Source organism: Artemia sp. Qi Xiang Cuo, chromosome 16 (genome assembly GCF_049724085.1).
Source record: "Artemia sp. Qi Xiang Cuo chromosome 16, ASM4972408v1, whole genome shotgun sequence".
Classification (NCBI taxonomy): Eukaryota; Metazoa; Arthropoda; class Branchiopoda; order Anostraca; family Artemiidae; genus Artemia; species Artemia sp. Qi Xiang Cuo.
This window is the reverse complement of record NC_142809.1, coordinates 31,689,105-31,715,502: the sequence shown is the minus strand read 5'-3', so window position 1 is coordinate 31,715,502 and position 26,398 is coordinate 31,689,105. Positions and strand designations below refer to the sequence as shown.

Sequence of the window (26,398 nt, the reverse complement as noted above, 5' to 3'; positions counted from 1 at the left end):
ACGAAAATTAACGAACAAGAGAGCAGTGAAAAATTATGGTATGTAAAGTAACATTTGCTTGGGATAGTCACTGGAGGTGACACTATGATTGGGTGATTCTCGGGGAAATTTTGGGGATTCGGGGAACCAATTTTTTTCGGGGAAATCTCCGAAAATTCGGGGATAGTGTAAGCCCTGGTTACCCTAACGAAACCTTAGCAATCATACTACAAAAATGATCCTGTTGATCTAAAATTTACATCGTTCCTCTCTTGAGTTTTGTACAAATGGCCAAAAACGTTTATTTCTCTTTTATTAATAGCCTATACAGTAACTATTTCATAAGCGATACGAGATTTAAAAAATCCTATAATATTCTTCCTTTATTCCAAAATATTAATTATAAGCTAAAATGTCTGTACATAAAATTGTGTGTGCGCGTTTTGTAGACCAATAAATTCTACTCATTTCAAATTAAAAATATATATTTTGCCTCCGCTTTTTTTTGTTATAATTCCAATATTTGATCGGAATTTCTATTGAACATGTTACTTTAAATGGCATCATAGTAAAATTCAATATGATATTCAAGAAATTTCAATTTACTATTCAAATCCAAACCGTTTTGATTAATAAAACCTATTTACGCCGAGAATTACATTTTTTCCACTGAAACTACATAAATCTTAATAGTTTCAATAATTTGTTGGACTTCAAACACGAATCACAATTTCAACAACAAAAAGCACTTTTCTTGACTGGTTTAAATTCCAGCAAAAATTTTGTTGGAAATCTTTTTTTTTTTTACAGTGTGTTGTAACATCTTGTTTAAATGTACATATAGGTTATACATGTGAGTATATAACCGGAATGTGTGGATATGCCAAGCTTTGTAGTTAAGAAGTATAATACCTTTGCTCATTCTCAAGGTCCAGTAGTCTATCCTTCAGCACGACGAGCTTAACCCACTATGTTTAATGTGTTGAAAAATATTCCGAACAACGCTAATGTTTGCAGCCCAGCAATGTAGAGTCCTTGAGGAGCTTGTTTTTTTTTTTTCTAACAAAGCCTATTGTTTATTTTTTCTCTCATATTGTGACTCAGAAAGGAAATACCTGTACATCATAGGACTTATTCCGAAAGTCAAACTTTAGCGTAGAGACCGACGAATTGAGGAGGGGATAGCCCCCCTCGTGTACGGCGTAATTTCTGTTTTTTTTTAGTTCAAGTGTTGCTCATTACTTTTAGTTAAAAGATTTTGTTTTTTTAGGACAACCCACAGAGTAATTCCAAAGCTGTAACAGTGTTAACCGAAGTATATGTACAAAAACTCTTACTGTTTGGTCACTTGGTTTATCAGAAAATCTTCGGCTTGCGTTATAAACTTTGTTTATGAAGACGTACTGGAGCGAGCCTCCCTCACAAAAAGTATTCTTATCCCTAAAGGCTGATTGTACATGAAGCTATAGTTATGTTACTTACTTTTCATATGATAGACTTTGCAAAGAATAAGTAGGACTTAAGTCTTCTCTTTCATCTGAAGCGTTTGAGCTCATCACTTGGCTATCTTTAACAAGTGATACTTTACCGCCAGAATCAGCAGAGCCGTCGCTGTTTCTTTCGTCCAGAGTTGGGAAAACAGCAAATCTCATCTTCTTCTTGGTTTTTGCAATTCTCCCGTCCAGTGCAGGCAACGAATGTCGCTTCTGGCTCCGTCGTGTTCCACTACCTGGTACAGATCGTACCTTCCTTTCAGGGGAGTCGTTTATGGAATATAGTTGTGGTGAGCAAGACCAAGATAGACGCTGCATTTCTTTGTCTTTCTCATCTCTTTTCACTTTTGTCACTATAAAACACCAAGTCAGTCCGAAAAAAAACATTAAAACACCCACTGTCAGCAAGATAGGGCCGACAACGTGAGTGTAACCACCAAAAATGATGCTTGCTGTGTACTGGAGGGATTTTTCATCAGATTCGATAGGTCTGTATGAGATTGCTGTTAGCACCATCCCGACAAGGATGAAACAGAATGAAAAAACGATGATTATGATATGGCAATTTGCTGCAACAGATGTGCCACCAACACTGAAACCTCCATCTATTTTCTCAATTTGGAGTCTGAAAAAAAACAAAGTTACAGCAGACGTAATCTAGAAACAAGACATGTAAAATTGGACCCTCTATAGGAAACTTTATGGAAAACGGTAAAATGGATGAAAATCTTTGTCTTAGAGTCGGATTTAAAAGCAGACTTTTGATTTAAGTCCCCTCCTTCTTCTCTCACTATACATCTGGACAGTCGTCTCTAAAAGAAACACTTCATAAAGAGATATAGAATTTATCGAAGTAAAAGGACTTTAATATTAGTTTGTCTAAGTGTCAATTTTTTTGAAGAGATTGACTGTTATAAGAACAATTTGACAAGAATCTGGCCCCTAACTAATGGCGTGATTTGTGTTGGCAAAAATAAATTATATTGATTCACAGATAATAGATCTATGAATTGTTTAATCATGAATAAGACAAGACATGATTTATTCACGAAATATTACTACTGCTAACAACTCACCGCAGCACCAAACCGCCTAAGGCAAAACAGCTACGCAGACTCCTCCTCCATCCCAATCTATTCGAAGCCTCCCTTTTTACACCCTCCCAGGAAGTTCCCATTTCCTTTAAATCTTTCTTTATGACGTCCTCCCATCCCAGACAAGGACGACCTGCTTTCCGTTTAGCCCTAGACAGTTGGCCGAAAAGGATAATCTTCGGCAATCTGTAATCCTTCATCCGCTAAACGTGCCCTAGCCATCTCAACCTTTCTTTCATTATAGCCCTAGAAAGCGGGATTGAACAACATTTTTCGTACAGCCTACAGTTTGAAACACGGTCAGTCAGCCGGGTACCCAGAACAATCCGTAGGCAATTTATCTGGAAAAAATCTAGCAAATCTTCATCCGCTTTTCGGAGCACCCATGCTTCAGAGCCATATTTGACCACTGTAATCACTGTAGCTTCCAATATTCTAACCTTGGTTTGCAGACTTATCTTCCTATTCTTCTAAACTTTTTTTTAACTATGAAAAAACACCCTGAGCCTTGGCTATTCTACCTTTAACATCTTCACTGCTCCCACCATCTTTGCTAATAATACTACCGAGGTAAGTGAAGCTGCCCACCTGTTTAATCTTTTCGTTACCCAGCGTCACCGTTTCATCTTTACTTGTTCTTAGGTTTAGTGATTTAGAGTTCTTAACATTAATTTTTAAACATAGTTTAGCGCTCTGTACTCGCAAAACTTCAAAAAGTTCATTCATTTTACTCACACTTTCCTCTAGGATGCTTAAATCATCAGCATAATCTAAGTCCAGGAGACTTCTTCCTCTCCATTTGATTCCGTGGTCTCCCATTGCCTTTCCTGTGGTCCTCAAGACAAAATCCATCAAAATAATCCACATAAATGGGGATAGAACACAACCCTGCTTAACTCCTGATGTAATACAAAACCAGCTGATAACCTCATTTCCTACCTTAACTGCAGCAGTGTTATTCTCGTGCATAGCACTAATCATGTTAATGATTTTAATACCATACAAGGATAAAACCTTTACTAAAGCCCTTCTATCAACAGAATCAAACGCTTGCTCATAAGCTCTTTGCTAAAGCTCTTTGAACTCGCAATATTTATAAAAGTTCATTCATTTTGCTCACATTTTCATTTAGGATACTTAAATCGTCAGCATAATCTCTAAGTCCAGGAGAGTTTTTCCTCCCCATTTGAATCGTGGTTTCCCATTGCCTTTCCTGTGCTACTTAAGAAACAATCCATCAAAATAATCCACATAAATGGGGATAGAACAAAATCCTGCTTTACTCCTGATTTAATAAAAAACCAGCTGATAACCTCATTTCCTACCTTAACTGCAGCAGTGTTATTCTCGTGCATAGCACTAATCACTTTAATGTATTTGTCTGGTATACCATACAAGGATAAAACCTTTACTAAAGCCCTTCTATCAACAGAATCAAACGCTTGCTCATAAGCTCTTTGCTAAAGCTCTTTGAACTCGCAATATTTATAAAAGTTCATTCATTTTGCTCACACTTACATCTAGGATGCTTAAATCATCAGCATAATCTAAGTCCCAGAAAGTTTTCCTTCCCCATTTGATTCCGTGTTCTCCCATTGCCTTTCCGGTGCTCCTCAAGACAAAATCCATCAAAATAATCCCTATAAATGGGGATAGAACACAACCCTGCTTAACTCCTGATTTAACTCATGAAATATACACAATATTACATTTCACTATTCCCCCAAAGGCTCATTGGCATTGGTAAAGAAAGGGGAAAACAAACTAGTCACTTACTCAGAGTAAACAAAAATAATCTTTAACTCACAGAGAGAAGAGCAAAAGGAGAAAAAAATAAATACAAATAAAATAAAAAATAGAACACAAAGTGAATGAAATTACGTTTGATATTCCTTATGGAGTTGCCAAAGGTTTTAGGTGACCATTTTCGAAGATGATGGGGGGTGGGGGGTAATCCTAAGCATACGAAAGAAACACCTGAACTGTCAATACCATTAATTAAACAATTTGAACTTTTAAATTTAATGAGGTATCAAAAGTTGACAGAAAGAGCATTATGGACTATTTGAAATACTCTTTTACTTTTAACAATTTCGATCTTCTTATAAATTTACTAAGATGAATTTCATTTTTAATTCTTGATATGTTGGCTTTCATAATTGGTTTGTGTTTGGACAAGGGGGTTTTCTCATAAATTCCATCGAAAGTGGTTCAAAGGGAACTATGCCCCATATTAACCAGAAGGTTAAAAATACGTTTAAAAAATCTAGTGAGACAGAAATTCCATTTAAAGTAGACTAAGGAATGGTAGTTGGGTTTTCCGTTAATTTTAACACGGCAACAAATTTATGAGAATTTTGAGAAAGACACTGAATAACTTTCAAAATGGCGTCAGATCAGAATGAAAAATGCACCATTAGAACCACTATGGTCAATAACCATGAACTGTATAATTACAGTCTCCCATATTGAGCAACATAGCAGCAGCACAATAGCGCTGCCTAAATAAAGAACGATGTTGGCACAATGTAATATTTTTTTTTCTTGGTCTTAGACCAAAGCACTTCGTATCGAAGGAGTTGTCTTAAAACTTCGAAAAGGGCTCCTTCGATTGGAAATTGGAGTGGCTTGTGCCCTTTTTAATAGTCGAAAGTGATTGGAAGACAACTAACACCCCTTCCAGCCCACCATTTCCCCAAAGACATCCAATAAAATATTTGAGATAGCCATTTTGTTAAGCGGAGTTGATTTCCAAATAGAAATTATGTTTTTGAGGAGGATACTCCCCCACAGCCCTCAGGGTAACTTATACCCTGGGGGCATATAAGGTTTTTATAAGAGCGTTGTCGCAGAAACTTCAAGATAGGCTCGTTCGATTAGAAGTTCAAAGGGCTAGTGCCCTTTTTAATAGTCGAAAGTGATTGGAGGGCAACTAACCCCCTCACACGCCCACATTTTCCCCAAACACATCCAATAAAATTTTTGAGATAGCCATTTTGTTGAACGTAGTTGAAAATTCCGGAAATTGAGTCTTTGAGGAAGACAGCCCCTCCACAGCCCTCAGGGCAAGGGTTGTAAATTATGCCCTGGGAGTATACAAGGTTTTTTATAGAAAGCGTTGTCGTAAAAACTTCAGAAAGGGCTCATTTCATTGGAAATTGAAATGGCTAGTGCCCTTTTTAATAGTCTAAAGTGATTGAAAGGCAACTAACACCCCTTCCAAGCCCTCATTTATCCAAACACATCCAATCAAAATTTTGAGAGAGTCATTTTGTTCAAAGTAGTTGAAAGGTCCGGAAACTATGTCCTTCAGGATGACACTCCCCCCGAAGCCCTCAGGGTAAGGGTTGTAAGTTATGCCCTGGACGCATATAAGGTTTTTATTGAAATCTTTGTCGTTGAAACTTGAAAAAGGGCTCATTCAATTGGAAATTGAAAGGGCTAGTTCCTTTCTTAATAGTCAAAAGAGATTTGAGGCCAACTAACCCCCCTCTCACGCCGACCTTTGCCCCAAACACATCCAATGAAAATTTTTAGATAGCCATTTTGTTCAACGTACTTAAAAGTTTTAGAAACTAGGTCTTTGAGGGTGATAACCCCCTCAGAGCCCTTGGAGCAACGGTTGCAAGTTATGCCCTGGGGGCATAAAAGGTTTTTATAGATAGTAATGTTGTAGAAACTTCTCAAAGAGCTAATTCGATTGGGAATTAGAAGGGCTTGTGCCCTTTTAATAGTCGAAAGTGATTGGAGGATAACTAGCATCCCTCTCACACCCACCATTTCCCCAAACACATCCAATCAAAATTTTGAGATAGCCATTTTGTTCGACGTAGTTAAAAAGTCTGGAAATAATGTTTTTGAGGATGACACTCCCCCCGCAGCTCTCAGGGCAAGGGTTGTAATTTCAGCCGTGGGAGCATATAAGGTTTTTTTTATAGAAAGTTTTGTCATAGAAACTTCAAAAAGGAATCATTCGATTGGAAATTGAAACGGCTAGTGCCCTTTTTAATAGACGAAAGTAATTGGATGGCAAGTAACCCCCCTCGCACGCCCATCATTTCCCCAAACACACCAAATCAAAATTTTTAGATAGCCATTTTGTTGAACGTAGTTGGAAGGTCCGGAAATTATGTCTTTGACGATGAAAACCCCCTCACAGCCCTCAGGTCAAGGGTAAGTTATGTAAGTTATACCCTTGGGCATATAAGGTTATTGATTGGAAATTGAAAGGGTTAATGCCCTTTTAAATAGTCGTAAGTGATTGGAGATCCAATAAAAATTTTGAAATAGCAATTTTCTTCAACGTAGCTAAAGTTCTGGAAATTTGGTCTTTGAGGATGACAACCCCCCCCCGGGTAAGGGCTGTAAGTTATGCCCTGGGGGCATGTAAGATTTTTATTGAAAGCGTTGTCGTAGAAACTTCAAAAGGGCTCACTCGATTAGAAATTGAAAGGGCTAGTGCCTTTTTTAATAATTGAAAGTGATCGGAGAGCAACTAATGACCCTCTCACGCCCACCATTTCCCCAAAGATATCCAATAAAGATTTTGAGATAGCCATTTTGTTTAACGTAGTTGAAAGTTGTGGAAATTAGGTCTTTGAGGATAACAACCCCCTCACAGCCCTCAGGGTAAGGTTTGTAATTTATGCCCTGGGGGCATATAAGGTGTTTACAGAAAGTGTTATCATAGAAACTCAAAAAGGGCTGATTCGATTGGAAATTGAAAGGGCTAGTGCCCTTTTAAATAGTCGAAAGTGATTGGAAGGCTTGACATTTTTATAGTAAAGATCGATGTGGGTACAATGTATTATTATTTTTGCTTCTTTTTCGTTTAGACCAGGGCACTTTGTATCGAAGGATTTGTCTTCTAAACGGGCTCAGGATTTGTCTTCTAAACGGGCAACTTCTAAATGGGCTCATGCGATTGAAAATAGAAAGGACTAATGTCCTTTTTAATGGTCGAAAATGATTGGAGGGCATCTAGCCCCCCACCCACCCCCACCCTATTGATTAAGATTAAATCAAAATGGACTGTGTTAGTGCTAATTCCCAATAAGGCATCTCAGCAGTATCCCAAGAACGACTGAGGGTATTATGTTCAAACTTTCAGGGTTACTTCTGCTCTCAAAATTTAACCGAATCAAAATAGCGTAAGTGTGTCCAAGCTATCAAAGAAAGTAAACAGTTTTTCTGCGAATGGTATCAAGTTTTCTATTTCAGGTCAACTAGGAGGTATGAAGCTAAATTAAACACTACTATTTGTGTCCAGATTTTTAAAAGGGTGTATGTTGTTAGAAATTGCTGAAAAATTTTCTCAAGCATACAAATAGCAGGCCGATCTATAAAGTCTTAAAAAAACGAAAAGATTTAAAGAATTATTTTCTTTTTCCCTTAAAAGACTATGTCAATATAAAACGAACACAAATTCATTAAACCAAAAATGAGCAAAAATAATATCGAATAATCCACCAAGCGTGAAACTACCAAAAATCAGCATCGATAAATAAATTAAACCCAAAACGAACAGAAATTACAATAATTAACCGAGTCAAACTCAAAACGAGCAGAAATTAACATGAGTGGGGCTCAAAATCTCTATGCCTTCCCAATGCCAGAACATAATTTACATTTTACTGAAAAAAAATACAAGTGAATTTGCATTATCAGTTTTATATACATATACTGATATTCAGTAATCAAAATCTTAAAAATATTTGATTTATTAAAGCAATAAAAGTGAAAATATATATTTCACTAAAATGCAATTTATGTTCTGACCTTGGGAAGGTATACGGGTTTTGAGCCCTATTCATGTTAATTTCTAATCGTTTTGAGTTTGACTCGGTCATTTATTGTTATTTCTGTTCTTTTTGGGTTTCATTTATTTATCGATGCAGATTTGTGATAGTTTCACGCTTGGTAGATTATTTGATTTTATTTTTGCTCATTTTTGGTTTAATAGAGTTCCTTACTTTTCTTTGAAAAACTTATTATGTGGAAAAAGTTTTTTTTTTTTAATTAATAGTGGAAATCACTGATATGTCTCTTTTTTTCGTTCATTTTCATCGCCGCTACTGGGGCACTGGAGCATCGTGAAGTCCGTAGAAGCGGCTCTTTCTGAAGTTAATTTTTATAGTTACTTTCTTTTTGCAAACTTAAATTGATAAAAACATCATGTTTTGCAACCGTGAAAATAGTACCATCCTAATATCCATGGTTGAAAATCTTCAAATGGAGATTTATAACTCTCCCTCTTGCATTACTCCCCTCCTAGCCCCCTTAGTAGGTGAAAACTGAAAAAGATACTGTGAGAAAAACTGTGAATGGAACAAAATATCATTTTGATGTTAATCGCAACGGTAAAAGTTAATTACGAAAACAATTGTCGAGGATTTTTGAAGAAGAGCTTGAAACGCTGATGTATCTCCCTTTTTATTCTTTATATTTCTCTAATGATTTAGTTTATTTAGCAAATAAAATAGATACAAACACATGACAATACAAGAATATAGCCAAATTTTGTCATTGCTCATTGAGCAAAGCCCATTCAACATTGAACATAGCTGATTGCTCATTGAACGTAGTAACATAGCCAAATAATCATTGAAACTATAATTTACTAACGACTATAATCGACTATAATCGTTTTGTCGACTATAAAACGACTACAAACGATTATATACTATAACACTATAATTGTTATAGCACAACGATTATAACGACTATAGGCTAATCGATATATCCTTTTTTTCTTTCGTGACTTTCAGGCCAAATTTCTAGATAATTTTCCCATTTATTTTTTTTTCATTACTTTAATGTAGTGTTTTTTTCTGCTATGCAGAATTTATCTCAAAGTCTACCTATGTATGAACCCTCAAACTGTATACAATATTCATAAGACACTGTATCCCTAAAATATTCATGATTCCTATTTTAAGGAACATTCTAGGAATATCTCCAAGCCTTCAGAAAACGATCAATAAAGAAGTCATTCTGTTTCATTCTATAAAGGTTCGGTGGGTTATAGATAGTTTGTTTTAAAAAATAATGCATCAAACACAAAACTGGTTAAACGCTCATGGCATAATCCAGCTTTTATTGCATGTAAGTGCAAACGCACAAATTAATGCAGGCGCATATCTAAGGGTGTCTACAGGATACAAGCCCAGGACGGCTTTAGCCCTATAGAAGACCATATATACCGCATATTATTAGTTTATACGTATAACAATGCACGCGAAACTCTATTCAAACACTATCATTAAAGATCCATTATCCAAAACTACTTCTAACAGAAAAACTGAACATTTAAGTTTGGTGCGGAATTTAAATTACAATCCAATATTTTAACTTTGAAGTAGTTTAACTTTAGTAGTTTAAATTTTAACTTTCCCCCTTAAATCGTGTTTAAAAGGGACTGACAGAGAGACCGCGGCAATTAACCGTAAGTAAAAGGCAAAATGTAGCTACAATTGTTAGCATAATATAATCAATTATGTTTATTTTTTTGCTTGGGCTAATAGGCTCCCCTAAAACTGCATCCAGATCTACTGTCTGCATCCTAAGACTGTATCTAAGACTGCATCCAGAAGCTACTGTCTATTATAAATTCGTCTTAGTAATTCCTTCGTAAAGCACCATGCTGCTATATGGCACATTTTACACCATGGCTGAAGTAGAAAGACTGGAAAGCATTCAAGTTCTTTTTCAAAAATTTACGAAAAATCATGTTTATAGTTAACTTTACTGTTGAAACTTTTTCAGAATGTTTTTTTTTAGCTATCACTTAATAAGAGGGCTAAGATGCGGGAGTATACAAGAGGGGGAGTTGTAAACCTCTAGTTAAAGATTTTCAAACATGATGTTGCAATTCTCCTGCTTCTTAGCTATTCCACTTTTGAAATAGCAGCAAAAAGTGCCGTTTTTTCTCCATGTGACACTTTTGTCATCACAATATCAAGTAAACTAAAAAATCTCGCACCTTGAATGTTCAAGCTGAAGCTCGTGAAGGTTTTCTTAACAACTAACGAATTTACAAAATTACAGATACGTAGTATATTCCCCAACTGGCATAGAGATATGTAGTGTCTTTGCCGTAGCGAAATGATAAAATTAGTCTTTCGAACAAATCTGTCAAATAATTGTCATTTTATATTAATGTGACACATGCCCAGTCAGTCCTGCTAGGTCGAGGCAGGGAAAAACCGAAACAGTTTAAAATGATGATGTCAGACAGCAAGCTCTGGAATAAAAATGTGCCATCATTGAACTGCTCATATTATTTACAATGACTGGTAGGTGTTCAGGGCTTTCTCTGAAATTCTAAAGATTTTAAAATTCTGACTGTACGTATATTTTACAGTGTTACGCTTTTTCCTATTCCCTCCCACTGTATGGAATATATTACAAAGCACCTGACGGATAAATTGTTCTGATTTCAAATGTTTCGTTTAATATTGGAAGCTTACTTTGAAATCACTGATTCAGCCACACTTGGCTTTCTTAGGCTCTTTCTAGAAATACTAGAAGAGGTGGGTGTCCTTAGAACCGTCACTGGTTGAATGTTTGGCGACTTTCCTCTTTGAGTCACGTCTCCTTTTTTAAAAAGCCGCCAATTGTCAAGAAACGAGTGCCATTTTTCATTCATTTTAATGTTCATCGGCATGTTTGGCAACCCTGTAAATAAAAAAAAAACAATGCGTCATATGAGTGATAACCAACTTGTGTCTTACGAGCCAACATACTCCATACCAATGTTTCATGGTGCCTTATAGTTCAGCTTTAACGTCTTTAAATGATAAAAAACAGACATATGAAGCTAGAGGAAAATCAAGGCAAATGTACTACTAAATGACGGTATGACTGATTTTAAGCAATCAAAAGAATATATAGAACAAATAGTTGCCCGCTCTGATTCGGGCTTAGAAGCAAAAAAAGAAAATATTGATGATAAATTTGGTATTTTTCAGAATATGCTGTGATTTTTTACTACTGCTCTCAGGAGTCAACAACTCCTTAAAACAAGAGCAGTCAGTTTCGGTGACAACGGTAAATTATTTGCGCTAGAAATAACAGGTCACCAGATACTTTACTGCCTGCAAATGTTCAAAAAAGATATTGATTCATCATCAACTGTGCTAACACTTCGAAGTAGACTTCTCTGGTTTTCTGACCAAAATTGTACTGCAAAGTGGTATTTGTTGCCATCCGAGAAGTAAATTGAAAATATCATAGTAAAATGTTATTTCGAAAAAAATGATGGGAGTTTGGAAAAAAAGCCAGAAATAACCTAAAAAGGCGCTGGTCCAAAACAGAAAGTACACCATTGAAATTGCCAACGCCCAAAAACCAACACCCAAAAACCCTGTACAGGAAACGTACAGGGTCAAGCCAGTGTCTTGGCTTGAACAACAAGGAAAGTCACTTTTGAATGGGTAGCACTTGGTGTGTCTTTTTCTTATTTTTCTTTGTTCTCCCTCTTCTGCTAGTTCTAGTAAGGAAGGGACCCCAGGCAATCAAGAATCAGAGTTAATCAAGTACGACATCATGTTCCCGAGAATCAACTTTTCAAAAGATATATGTGTTATATTATCTTGTCTACAGATATGTCTGTTATATCATCTTGTAGCCTATAACGAAAATGCAGTTTTTTGCAGAGAACTGCATTTGATTTTAAATACCACCTTTTTACTTATTGCAGCACGTAGGTATTTCTCTGCAATTTCTTTTCAAATATGCCCTTAATCAGCTGTCTATCATGTTCCTGGTCCCTGCTAGCGGTAAAAAAAAATATGAATTAAAACAAGAGGACAAATCAATGCTACCCATGTAACAAAAAAATCATTGTCATTCAAGGTGGGGGGGGGGCTGTAACTTTTCTGTTTTCGACAATGGTTATTTAGATGATGTAGTTTTTATTTCTATTAGTAAAGAAAGAATCACAGGAAAGGCATGACTCAAATACAACATTATACCCCAAAAAAACAACTTTTCAACAGGTACGTGTCTTGTTGTGGTTTGCTTCACCGACTGGTGCAACCATTCGCGTTGCCTATACAAAGTAAATATAGCTGCACTTGGATCATTACTATACAGTGTTTTCACAAATATCTTGTGTTTCATAAAGTTGATAATTGATTAAACTGAACACAGTCAGATTCACAACTAGTTTAGGAGTCATGACAGTAACAGTTGGAGTTTCATAACTGCAGCAATAGAAAACAAACGGATTAATATCAGCAAACGTTTTTACGTAGCTTAGTTTATATCTGCTCTATTAAGGGGGACTAGGATGCAATTGCAATGGCTTTACTTATTACTCTCATTGAGACCTTTATATGGTGATCAAATGGTGTATTTATTTCTGTCTTTTTATTTGATTGCTCGCGTATAAGCAAAATTGACCAGGGATACTAAGTTATTATCTACAAATATTTTGAATGAATTTATCTACACAACAATAAATAGCACCTAGAGTAATTCAGACGATTCAATCTTGCAATTCTTTAATTGTCTGCTTACATGTGCATATGCTTGCTCATTCAGAGTTAATCTGAAAAATAAATATTCGTTGCGAAAACAGATTTGTGGAAATTCCCAAAAATAACCCGAAACACTTCAAAATGGTATCAGATCGAAATGAAAACCTTACCATTGGAATCACCGTAGTCAGAAACCCCCTTTTATGAGAACAACATTCCTTCCATCTTAAACAACAAGGAAAATCATATGGATATAGGCTACTTATGCCTTCTTTTTTTCATTCGCCACTAGTGGGGCACTGAAACATTAAAGAGATGTGTTTACGGGCACATTTGAAAAGGACATTGCTACATCTAATGGCCTCTGTAATTGACAAAGATAATATTAAAATAGAATGCATTTTCCACAAAACTGCATTTTCATGTGCAAGATGATGTAACACACCTATGTGTGGTATATATTAATTCAAAAGTTATTGTGAGTAGGTGATCTCTCTATGGGGATTGGGGTTTAGCTTCGACGAACATTAATTTTATTAAAGAATATATTAATTTTAGTTAACTATAAAGGAATGCGCAAACTTTTCTTGTTTTATTAAGAAACGATTCTTTCTCAGTCAAGTCAAGTTTAGGAATTGATTGACCTTGTTACTGGGCTTCTTCTAAAACACCTACTTAGAATTTGGCAAATTTAAGGCAAGCTTTTCTTCTCTGTTTTCATAATCCTTATACCAGATTTTTTTTTTTTTTTTAGATTCCATGTCTAGGGCTCAATGGAGGAGGACAGAAGGAACTGGGAAGTTTGGTCTTTATTTTAATCTACGAAAAGTGACAATGCGTGGACTATTTGGAGCAATTTTATTCTTGTTCACTTGAAGTTGAATCACGTTGACACCTCATCAAGATTTATCATGGTGCAATCCAGTAGACATAATCGACCTTCTTTTCAACCTCCACGGTGATTAGTGATTGACTTCGTTATTTCAACCGAGTTACGCTCCCAATTCCTTCCTTGTTCTTTGAAGTCCAAATTAGGCCAAGCTCTGATTGTAAACTAGCGAGCCATGGGTTCTTTTGTCCACATTTTTTTTTGCCTGTCAAGGCAGCCTTTTCAGTATCTTTTTGGAGGCCTAGCTATGTAGGACTGCATCTGAGGAGGGAATTTTCTCCCTGGCTCTCGTAACAGGGCATCCATCTACACTTACCGAAAGTGATAAAAATTCTACCGAATTTTAAGAACAGCTCTAGGAAATATTTTGAAAGATTCACTTTGACTATTTTGCCAAAACAATGATTATGAAATAATCTCGGGAGTATGAAGACACATTAGGAATATTAATTCCAATGTCAATCAAAGGATAATTAAAAGAAAAAAAAGAGAGCCAAGACATGATTAAAATCTTAACGAAAGATAAAAATTCAAATAATTGAATTTCTTTCGATGTCGAAGAAAAGAACTGTTTTCCTTAAGAAAACTTAGCCAGTTAGTGACCATTGTACTCGTTTTATTAAATGGCCCCCATTTGGGTACCAATAGTGAAGGGCATTGAGGCCTTTATGACCGCCTCATATTGAAAGGGATGTCAGAGAAACTTAGACGAGGGCTCGTTCTATTGGATGTTGAAATTTATAGTTCCCTTATTAAAAGTAAAAAGTGATTGGATTAAAGTAAAATGAAATTTTTCACAAAAAACAGCATTTTTCGGAATTCACACACTTTAAAGAAAACCAAAATGCTGGGGAATGGCAATTCTAAGATAATCGATTTTTTATGATCTAATGTTTTTTTCCACAAATATCTATTTGTGATGTCATGACACCCTTGTAATAAGAGTACAGTTTATCCTAGGGCTGTGGTTGTAGTGACCCTGAAAATGGATATATCATTTGTGTAATATAACTGACGGTGTATGTAAGACCACCAACAAAATATCTAAGCACAAAATCTCAAATTTTTACGGAAAAAATATCTAAATTTTAGACCGAAGATGATAGGTAGAGTCTCCGTGATTCCATGATAGGTAGAGCCTAAAAATAGGGCTGCCACTTAAAACATGACTACGGATCTTAAATAACAAACCTACACAAAATGCTTTCCCAACTGAATCCACTATGGAATGAAAGGTTAGGTTGCTACTTACAAGGTAACTGTGGAGCTCAAGATTCAGATCTCTTGTAAGAAAATTTAAAACTGAACCAGCTATTGTCTAAACTTTAGACAATAAACAAACTCTCCATAAGGATACAATAGTTATACTATGAAACATAGGATTGTCACTTAAAAGATGACTTTATAGACCTTGGAACAAGAAGTCTACGTGAATTGCTTTCCCAACTGAATCAACTAGGGAATAAAAGGTTAGATTGCTACTTAAAAGGTAACTGTGGAGCTCAAGAGAAACTTTCAGAGCTATTGTAACAAACTTTAAAACTGAACCAACTCTTGTCTAAATTTTCTACGATAGACAAACTCTTCATAAGTGCATGATAGTTGTACTCTAAAACATAGGATTGTTACTTAAAGCATAAATTTATAGACCGTAAAACAAGAACCCTACGTAAATTGCTTTCCCGATTGAATCCACTATGGAAAAAAAGGTTCAATTGCTACTTAAAAGGCATCAACTAAAGAGATGACCACGCCTCTTTTCAGAAAATTATATATAGACCAATTTATGCGATTGACAAAAGGTAATGCTTTAAAACCCTCCATAATAAAGCTTAACTGTTTCCTTGCATTTTTTTTCTCTATATTATTATTTTACCATAGACTAATCCAAGCAACTGAGAAAAGGCAGTGCTTTGAGAAGTTGCTTAAGAAAACTTCAATTGTTTCTTTCCCCGACTTACCTGTTAGTGTACTCGTGATACTGCAGTACTAGTACTACTACTTCGTTAAAACACACCAAAGTTTCTAGGACACGAGAGGATTAAAATGCTTGGGGATTATAAATAATTGTATTCTTATTTTCAGTTTGGAGGACACACAAGAGACAAAACTGACATATGTGAAGCTGAGATAGGTGTGTATGGGGTACGTAATTGTGTCGAGGGAAACCGTTTTTTGGTTCAACAGCAAAAAAAAGCTTTTGTATTATTGTTTTGCATCAGTCAAATAATTTATTTGCAGCAAACCACATTTTCACTTGAAGGCGATCGTCAACATTTCAAATTCATATTGATGTGGTAGCTATTTCTAATATTGAATTAAGAATTTTGGTGTTAAACCGACTATATCCAACGATGTTTTCCAGAGGAATTGTGTAAAGATTGTTGCGGTACCCACATTGGTCATAAAATACAGTGATTGTATACTCTTACTTTTTATAAGTTGTACTTTTTGCCAATATGAACAATAAAATTAACTAACGTGTATTCACATCTTTATAAATTTAGTTTAAATAGCTTTAAATTTAGTTAAACTTCCTCCTCAATGTTTTCCTGGAAGTTTCACCTTAGTACCCAAAGCCGTTCCTCAGATCAATAAAACATTAGAAATATATTGAATTGCGTAGACGCCTACTTAAGAAAATATAGTCTCTATTTTACATAAAAGAAAAAGTCTCAAAAGAAAAATCATAGTTACTATTCCTGAATCAGCAGCAAATGGCGATTCATCCTAACTTGACAGATTTTTTTAATACCGTATTTTTTTAAAACCAACTTGAATGACCGTAAATATAAGCTATGGAAAAAATGTGGTTCGATAAAACATTCTAGGGCGATAATTAAAGAAAGGGTGATAGAGCTAGGCAATGTTTAGTGATGAATAAAAGATAGATTGTCAAAGATTGATCGTCAAAAGATAGATTGTCAAAGGCCAATCGTCAAAAGATAGATTGTCAAAGGTCGTTTTTTTTTACAACTCATCAGGAGCCAAATCAAAAATAGGCTATCCCTAACGGGATTTTCTCAAATGAGAAAAGGTCATAAGTAAGAATTAAAAAAATGAACTTGAGTAAAGATTAGATAGCTGAATAGATTGTGGTAGATGAGGGGCTTGCAGAGTTAAGTTGTACTCGGGTGGCTTAGCTCTGTATGAGTTGCTAGTAGTAGATTCAGCAAGGATCTCTATTTTCCTGTTTGTCGTTTTTGCATACAAATAATTCTGACTTATTGATCAAGCTGATTAAGTCTCCTAACCCAATATAAGACCCATGAAGTACTTGATGTAATTAAACGACCCATGGTATTTGCACAAAGTTACCATGTTTAATAACAATAAATAGAAAAGTAGAGAGCCTCAAGAACCCAATGTTTCTTGAATTGTTGTGGTATGGTAGCCTCTGCGAAACCCTAAACTCAGTGATTTTCTCACTTTGTAACTCATTTTTAGCAACACTTTCAGCGGCATATCCATAACATGGATACGCTCATTTTAATTATCCAATGCATACCGTATTTCATATGTCAATGGTTTATAAATGTTTTGAAATTAGATTTACTAGTTCATGTTAATATAGTTGGAAAGCTAGAAGAAAAACATAACTCTTCTCTTAAATTTAGCACGGTAGTGAATCCCAGGCATAGTACTGACTATAAAAGGGGGCTCTACTCACCCCCCTAAATTGTTCCTTGTGGCGCTGTTATCACATATATCATAATATGTTGTAGGACTTGTAGGACTAATCAAAGAGCCCCGAAGTATTGCAGGCTAAACAATTCTTTTGGTGTGTGCGTAACCCCAAAAACAAATCCTGTGAAAAATCCTTTGATCCTATTCCGAGGGCCGTATACGTTTACGCCTCAGTTTTCCAAAGCTAAAGCAAATTTCCTTGCAAAGCAGTCAGAGGCAAATTCACCACAGTAAAAAATGCTTCCAGTTGAATTGACTGGTAGAATTAGCAATATTGCTAGACATTTCAATTTTTGTTTATCCTTGTTGAAAACATATTATACCCGTTGTTTGGCTAATCAAGAACTTGAAGGCTGCTCAGACGTAGCATTCTGGGAGCATAAGCGTTTGAGTAATAAGCTGCTTTTTTAATAGAAATGGCAGCCTTTTCTTGGGATATATCTTAAGTTTGCTAAGCATGGCTGATAGAAGAAGAGAATTCGCACCACGAAGCTAGCAATTAGTATATTAAGTGAGGCAAGATTAGCTTCAACCTCTATAGCAAGTATTTCCACAAATTCAGAATTGAAGATGATCAGTTTTATTGAGTCACACACATAAATCACTCAAAGATCTAAGGCCGAACTGTTTAGCCATGCCAAAAAAAAAGCGAAAAAGAAATCTCAAGATGAAGAAAACAAACGGGACTACAACTATTAGAAGAATAAGACAAACTACAACGAAGCGGATATTTGTCGAAGTTAAAATTCGTCGATTTGTCTCATAAATTCAGAAAATCATATTTCATTCTCATTGTCTATGGTACTTTAAGTGTGAGAGTTTGACTCAAGTAAACTGATTTATTTTTAATCCGAGTTTGTGGAAATGGTCGCTAAATACGTTAAGGCACATCCAACCTCACTTGAGAAACTAAGTTATGGCTTTGTTAAACCATTTCTCTCTTTTTTTTTTAGTGTATCTAGTGCAAATTCAAGATATCTGCCAAGAAAATTGTGTCTTTCTGTGAAATTAATTAAAAACAAAACTTTTTCCACAAAATAAGTTTTTCAAAAAAAAGTAAAGAACTCCATTAAACCAAAAATGAAAAAAAAGTAGAATCATATAATCTACCAAGCATACACCTACTACAAAGCAGTATCAATAAATAAATGAAACGCAAAAAACTGAAATTAAAATAAATATCAGTCAAACTCAAAACGCGCAGAAATTAATATGAGTAGGGTTCTAAACCCTATGCTTTCTAGAAGCCAGAATATAATTTGTACTTTACAGAAAAAATTCAAATGAATTTACTGGAAAAAAAATGTGCATTGTCAGTTTAATACAAATATGCTGATATTTATTCCTTAAAATCTTTAATTTAATTATTCCGTTTAATTAATTTCTGTTTGTTTTATATTGACATAGTCTTTTTAAGGGAGAAAGACTGAGCCTCTTCTAAAGTTAAACAACCATCCCCTCCATAAAAATTTTAAATATCCCCTAGGCGTAACTTAAAACCCTTGCCCATAATCTCTGGGGTTTGTTTCAACCCTAAAAGCCTTGTTATGTGATATTTAGACTATTTTGAATAGAATGGCTATCTCAAAATTTCTATTAGATACATTTCGGGACAATACGACGTGTGGGGGGGGGGAGGATGGGGGTAGATGCCCTCCGATCACTTTGACTCTTAAGAAGAGCACTAGAGCGTCTTATTACCAGTCCAATGAACCCCCTTCAAAATGTATAAGAGCATGTTTTCTATAAAAAAAACCTTATATGTCCCCAGGGCATAACTTACAACCCTTGCCCTGAGGGCTGGGGGGGTTATCCTAAAAAAACATAATTACCAGGCCTTTCTGGTACCCTTAACAAAATGGCTATCTCAAAATTTTGGTTGTAAGTGTTTGGGGAAATGATGGACATGGGGGGGGGGCATTTGCCCTCTGATCACTTTTGACTAATAAAAAAGGCACTAGTCCTCTCAATTTCGAATTTAATGAGCCCTTTTTGAAGCCTCTACGACAAAGCTTTCTATAAGAACCTTATATACCCCAAGGGCACAACCCAGGACCCTTGTCCTGAGGGCTATGGGGGGAGGGTTGTCGCCCTCAAAGACATAATTTCCATACCTTTCAACTACGTTTAACAAAATGGTCATATCAAAATGTTGATCGGAAATGTTTTGGGAAATGATGGGTATGGGGCGGGGGTGATTATCCCTCCGATTACTTTCGACTATTAAACAGGACAATTGCCCTATCAATTTCCAATCCAATGATCTTTTTGAAGTTTTTACGACAACACTTTCTATAAACATTATATGCCCCCAGGGCGTAACTTACAACCTTAGCCCTAAGGGCTGTGAGGGGGTTGTCATACTCAAAAACCTAGCTTCCGGACCCTTCAACTACGTTCAACAAAATGGCAATATCAAAATGTTGATCGGAAGTGTTTGAAGAAATGATGGGCGTGGTAGGAGGGGGGCATTCGCCCTCCGATCGCTTTTGACTAATAATAAGGGCACTAGCCATCTCAATTCCCCATAGAATGAGTTTTTTTTTAAGCTTCTACGACAACGCTTTCTATAAAAACCTTATACGCCCCTTGGGCATAACTTACAACCCTAGTCCTGAGGGTTGTGGGGTTTTTCATCCTCAAAGACGTAATTTCCAGAATTTTCAACTACGTTGAATAAAATGGCTATCCCAAAATTATGATTGGATTTTTTGGAACAATGGTGGACGTGAGAGGGGGGTTAGCTGCCCTCCAATCACTTTCGACTATGAAAAAGGCCACTAGCCCTTTCAATTTCCAATCAAATGAGCCCTTTTGTAGTTTCTACGACAACGCTTTCTATAAAAACCTTATAAGCCCAAAGGGCATAACTTACAACCCTCGCCATGAGGGGTGTGGGGGGTTTGTCATCCTCAATCACCTAATTTCCAGAACTTTAAACTATGTTGCACAAAATGAATATCTCAAAATTTTGATCGTGTGTTTTGGGAAATGGTGGGCGTGAAAGGGGGGTTAGTTGCACTCCAATCTCTTTCGACTATTAACAAATAACAAGGGATTGAATTTCCAATTTAATGAGCCCGTTTTGATTGGATGTTTTTGGTGAAACGGTGGACGTGGAAGGGGTGTTAGTTGCCTTCCAATCACTTTCGACTATTAAAAAGGGCACTAGCCCTTCCAATTTCCAATCGAATGAGCCCTTTTCCAGATTGCTATGACAACTCCTTCGATACGAGTGCCCTGGTCTAAAACCAACCAAAAAATAAATAGATAAATAATTAATGCATTGTGCCAACATTGTTCTTTCCTTAGGCAGCGCTATTGCACTGCCTATAATTATCTTTTCTGTGAATACTTATTTTTAACTTATATATATATATATATATATATATATATATATATATATATATATATATATATATATATATATATATATATATATATATATATATATATAGTATATATATATATATATATATATATATATATATATATATATATATATATATATATATATACATATATATATATATATTATATATATAGATTGATTTTTGAATATTGATTTTTGGTTACTATAACCCACAGTTCATATAATTATCCAGTATGATCATCTCTATCTCACCCATTATAAAAACCCGGACCGGGGTGCGAGTGCTCCGGAGAACGTTTTTGCAGATATAAACATAAGCGAAGTCAGATCTTTTCACGGGTAGACAAGTCAGACTGTGATCTAATCGGAAACAAGTGGAAACCCGCTATTACGAATAATGTACTTTGTTGGAAACAGACTAACCCGCATTCCCGCTAATGCAGAAGTAAGTGGGAGGAGCTTTTTGTTCGCACCGAGAACGAAGACCAGAAATGATCTGCGATAAGCTTACTGGATAATTATATGAACTGTGCTATAACCCAAACTTATATATATATATATATATATATATATATATATATATATATATATATATATATATATATATATATATATATATATATATCGTCGTAGTTTCTCAAAATTAGCCTGATAATTGGCTTTCTTAGAAGGAAAAGTAAACCGATTTTCCTTCAAAAGCAAATTATCAACATCGCAAAGTTTCTCAACATTAAGCAACAAATCATATGTTCTGGTATGGGATTGCATGATGAGAATAACAGTAAACATGAATTTCATATACTTCATTGTAGTATACGGTAATAAATAGCAAACTTTTAAATAGGAACCAAAAATTAAAAAAAACAAATCTTGATAACAACATAAGCATGAAAAAGAAACTCATTAAGGCTGGTTCTGAAGATGCGATATTGATTAAGTTTAAAACCATGTATCATAACGCCGCTATCAGGTCCATAGGTCTGTATCTGACACGTTCACATTTTTTAGTAAATTGCAGAGCTCATTTGCTATGTGGTTGTAAAAGGTAGGATATGCAGGGTAATGTATGGTGACTTATATTTCGATCTTTTAGTTGCCCTGCTGATCCTTCATCTGACAATGACTTAGCAAACAATATTTTGCCATCATTGCACAACATAAGTGTTATGACCAAAGAATTTGTATGACATTTAGGCGCGAAAGAAGTGGTAAATTAAGTTTCCACAATTTTAGACAGGGTAAATACCCCATAAAAAGGGTTAAAATCTTAATCTAAGTTGTGCCATCAAACTCGATCAGTATTTTAGTGAAGTTGACAAACCTTGGAAGTTACCAAGCAATTTAATAACAGGTCATAAGTGACATCTCGTTATAATGATATTATTCCCTATCTTGATACAAAATATAATGCCTTCCTAAACCCTCTAATAAAGTTCATAATTGCCTCTGTAGCTGGGCAAACTGTCATAACGATAGTAGAAGGCTATCTTATACTCGTGTCACGCACCCCTGCTGCCACCTACAACTTTTTTTAACACCATATATTGACACGAGAACCACGTGGTTTATGGTTTTTGTCAGTGAGAATTTGAAAAACAGGAATTTTGTCACATTTATGTATGTTTTCTTGGATGGTTATGTGTGTTGGTCGATTTATTTGATGTTTTTCATGGGTGTTTTATGTTGTTTGTCACTGAGACTTTGAAAAACATGGACTTTGTCACAGTTATGGATGTCAACAGCAATTCATGTCTGTTTTATGGTTTTGTCACTGAGAATGAAAAAACAGGAACTTTCTCACTTGGATTTAAATAATCGCTAGGGGAACTTATTGATCCACGAAGGGGGGACTTATGAAACAAAGATGGCTTCTTTGTTGTTTGGTTAGCCTAACCTGAGAAATTGATTTACATAATCGCTAGGGGGAATTATTGATTCACGAGTGGGGGAATTAAGAAACATTAAGGTTTCTTTAATCTTTAGGCCTGAGGGATTTATTTATTATTGTTGTTTTGGACAAGTGCATGCTAGGGGTGAATGTCAAGGTGTCCAGGAACAGGAAACAGTTAGATCACATGTTTCCTTCTCAGCCAATCAGCAAGTCGGTTACATCCCCCTTCTCAGCCAATCAGAGACGTGCTTACATATTAGTGGTGGTGGGAATATTGGATTCAATGTAGATGGCTCCCCCCATCATTCGATAGAGGTAACGTCACAGAGTTACTCCTCTCTCCCCCATTTCCCTCTACCTTGAATTTATCGAACGAAGAGGATCAGCTACGTTTTAGCTGTGAGTGAGTTGACATTGGAAACCGAAAAATGTTCTATATATGTCCATTGTGCATGTACACTCTTGGCAGTTGGAATCAATGTGAGAATTGTACAATTATTGATGGCTATAGTGAAAAGTGTAAATTATTTAATCCTTGTAAATTACATAGAGGCTATGCAGTACAAATTAAAGGATGTAATTCATGTCTTGAGGAGGTGTGTGACTCTCATCCTAGAGGGCACCTGTGCTCCAATTGTCACTATGATAAATGTGATCAGTGGGAGAATACTTACCCCGCTATGATTGGAAAGAATCCCAAACGTGATTTTAGTTTATTTCTACGAGATTGGTATCATTGTGGATTTAAATTATTTTGGGAAGAGGAATCTGGTCTACGATTCAACTGCTAGAGTAACAAGACAATCTTGTTTCTACGTTATCGCTGCGACGACACCACCCACTATGACTATAAACCAAGTGATTTTTATTTGGCTGTGACGGAATGTGATTCACCACTTGAAATCTCTTTATGTGATATTGCTTCAAATACACAGATTGAAACTCTTGAATTTCATAATATGAATGCAAATAGTATCATTGACTATACAAATAGATATGACAAGAGTGAAGTTACATTGTACTGTAGAAAATGTGACCCTGACTTTGCAGTCAATCAAGATCAATATACAGTGAATCCAAATGATTTACCAGCATTAGTGGTTCACGACAGTTGCCTATACATCGAAGATGATGAAATCTAAAGTGAAGATTTAAAGACATTGTTGTATATATATATGCATTTTATTAATAAACAAATTTACAAACAATCCATGTTCAAATATTTATTCCTTTGTAATATCCATATTTATCACTGTTTTTATGTATACTACCTCAGGAGGTTCTATTATTTGAACCTCATCCTCCTCCACTGATATAATATTTATGGGAGAGGGTATCTCCTCAGCAAATAAATCCTCGGACTCACTCCTCAACAGATCCCCCTCCACTGGCACAATATTTATGAGAGAGGGTATCTCCTCCGCAAATAAATCTTCACGCACTCGAACTCGCGGGTTATGCATTCGAACCGAGGACCCACTCCTCAAGAGATCCACCGCTCTACATGTACAGAGAAGTTCTTCCTCCTCCTCAGGGGTGATCTCAATGCTCTCGTTCTCTGCACATGTAGCTAGAAGATTCTCCTCCTCCTCGATAGTGAGCCCCCACTCGCTCCATACATCCTAAAAAGGTCGAGAACACTATGGCCAAAAGCTCTGTGGAAAGGTATAGTCTTCATGAATATACTGAGGGGTATTCTATAAATGTAATAAACAGGGTTACTTATTTTTTTCATTTTATCTATAATTTTGTATGTCTAAAATTCATCAATTAGCCAGATGTGGGTTTTTTTTTGTTATTTTTTACATACGGAGCGAGATTTAATGTCATTGATAGAAGCCTGTATGAGATTTAATGTCTGTGATAAAACCAGGAAAAAAAACTTTTCCAAGAACTATGTTTTTCAATGAAAAGTAAAGAGCTACGACATTAAATCAAAGAGAGCAGAAATAAAGTTGAATAATTGCTTAAACGTAAATTTTCTGTAAACATACTTCTAATTAATCACTCCTAAAAAGGTAAGTATTATTCTTATACTTTAGTTCCATGAAGAAAAAGCAAGTTACTATTAAAGAATAAATGGAACCAAAACGAACAGCTATGACTGAGTTTATATTTTAGTTTCAAGAAGCAAAAGTAGTTAATACTTCCCTGGATTTGACTTATAAAGCTGGAAACGTAAAGTGAGATTTATGAAAATGCACACATGTAATTTTTATTTTCTACGATAAATACGATAAAGAGATAAAGAGAGCAAAGAGAGCAGAAATAAAGTTGAATAATTGCTTAAACGTAAATTTTCTGTAAACATACTTCTAATTAATCACTCATAAAAAGGTAAGTATAGACCGCTCATCCTCTATGGTGGGGGAGCATGCACAGCTGGCTAAAGCAGTTAACACTTGCCTGGAAGCTCGAAATGTAGAGTGAGATTTTGGAAAATGCAGAAATTTAATAATGGTTCTTGGAAATTTTCGGTTTGATTATGAAATAAGAAATTTTTTAAAACATGAAATTTTTTTCAATTAAAAACGAACAAAAATTAATTAAAAAAATTTCCGAAAAATATGTTTTCAAAAGAAAAGTAAAGGTCATTTTAAACTTAAGCTCAGCAGATGCAAATACCATTTAAAATTTAAACTCGAAACAATCAGAAATTACTATTAAAGAATAGATGAAACCAAAACGAACAGCTATGACTGAGTTTATATTTTAGTTTCAAGAATCAAAAGTAGTTAATACTTCCTTGGATTTGACTTATAAAGCTGGAAACGTAAAGTGTGATTTATGAAAATGCAAAAATGTAATTTTATTTTCTACGATAAATACGATAAAGAGATAAAGAGAGCAAAGAGAGCAGAAATAAAGTTGAATAATTGCTTAAACGTAAATTTTCTGTAAACATAGTTCTAATTAATCACTCCTAAAAAGGTAAGTATAGACCACTCATCCTCTATGGTGGGGGAGCATGCACCGCTGGCTAAAGCAGTTAACACTTGCCTGGAAGCTCGAAATGTAGAGTGAGATTTTGGAAAATGCATAAATTTAATAATTGTTCTTGGAAATTTTCGGTTTTATTATTAAATAAGAAATTTTTAAAAACATAAAATTTTTTTCAATTAAAAACGAACAAAAATTAATTAAAAAACTTTCCGAAAAATATATTTTCAAAAGAAATGTAAAGGTCATTTTAATCTTAAGATCAGCAGATGCAATTACCATTTAAAATTTAAATTCGAAACAATCAGAAATTACTATTAAAGAATAGATGAAACCAAAACGAACAGCTATGACTGAGTTTATATTTTAGTTTCAAGAAGCAAAAGTAGTTAATACTTTCATGGATTTGACTTATAAAGCTGGAAACGTAAAGTGTGATTTACGAAAATGCACAAATGTAATTTTTATTTTCTACGATAAATACGATAAAGAGATAAAGAGAGCAAAGAGAGCAGAAATAAAGTTGAATAATTGCTTAAACGTAAATTTTCTGTAAACATAGTTCTAATTA

General features: G+C 35.2%; 2 protein-coding genes across 4 annotated transcripts in view; one reads left to right on the top strand and one right to left on the bottom strand.

Moving 5' to 3' along the window:
* The window catches only part of LOC148942789 (EEF1A lysine methyltransferase 2), a 142,911-nt gene extending 126,849 nt beyond the window's left edge, over positions 1-16,062 (top strand). Inside the window, exon 6 of the mRNA XM_089102526.1 lies at positions 16,022-16,062. Within this exon, the coding sequence (XP_088958652.1) occupies positions 16,022-16,050 (29 nt within the window). The 3' untranslated portion in view covers positions 16,051-16,062. The remainder of the gene's footprint in view (positions 1-16,021) is intronic.
* The window catches only part of LOC148942788 (uncharacterized), a 115,550-nt gene that overhangs the window by 13,782 nt on the left and 75,370 nt on the right, over positions 1-26,398 (bottom strand). For all 3 annotated transcript variants that reach the window (XM_089102521.1, XM_089102523.1, XM_089102522.1), the window contains exons 2-3: positions 11,035-11,242; positions 1,462-2,097 (exon numbers count right to left, since the gene is read on the bottom strand). In XM_089102521.1, the coding sequence (XP_088958647.1) occupies positions 1,462-2,097; positions 11,035-11,231 (833 nt within the window). In that variant the 5' untranslated portion in view covers positions 11,232-11,242. The remainder of the gene's footprint in view (positions 1-1,461; positions 2,098-11,034; positions 11,243-26,398) is intronic.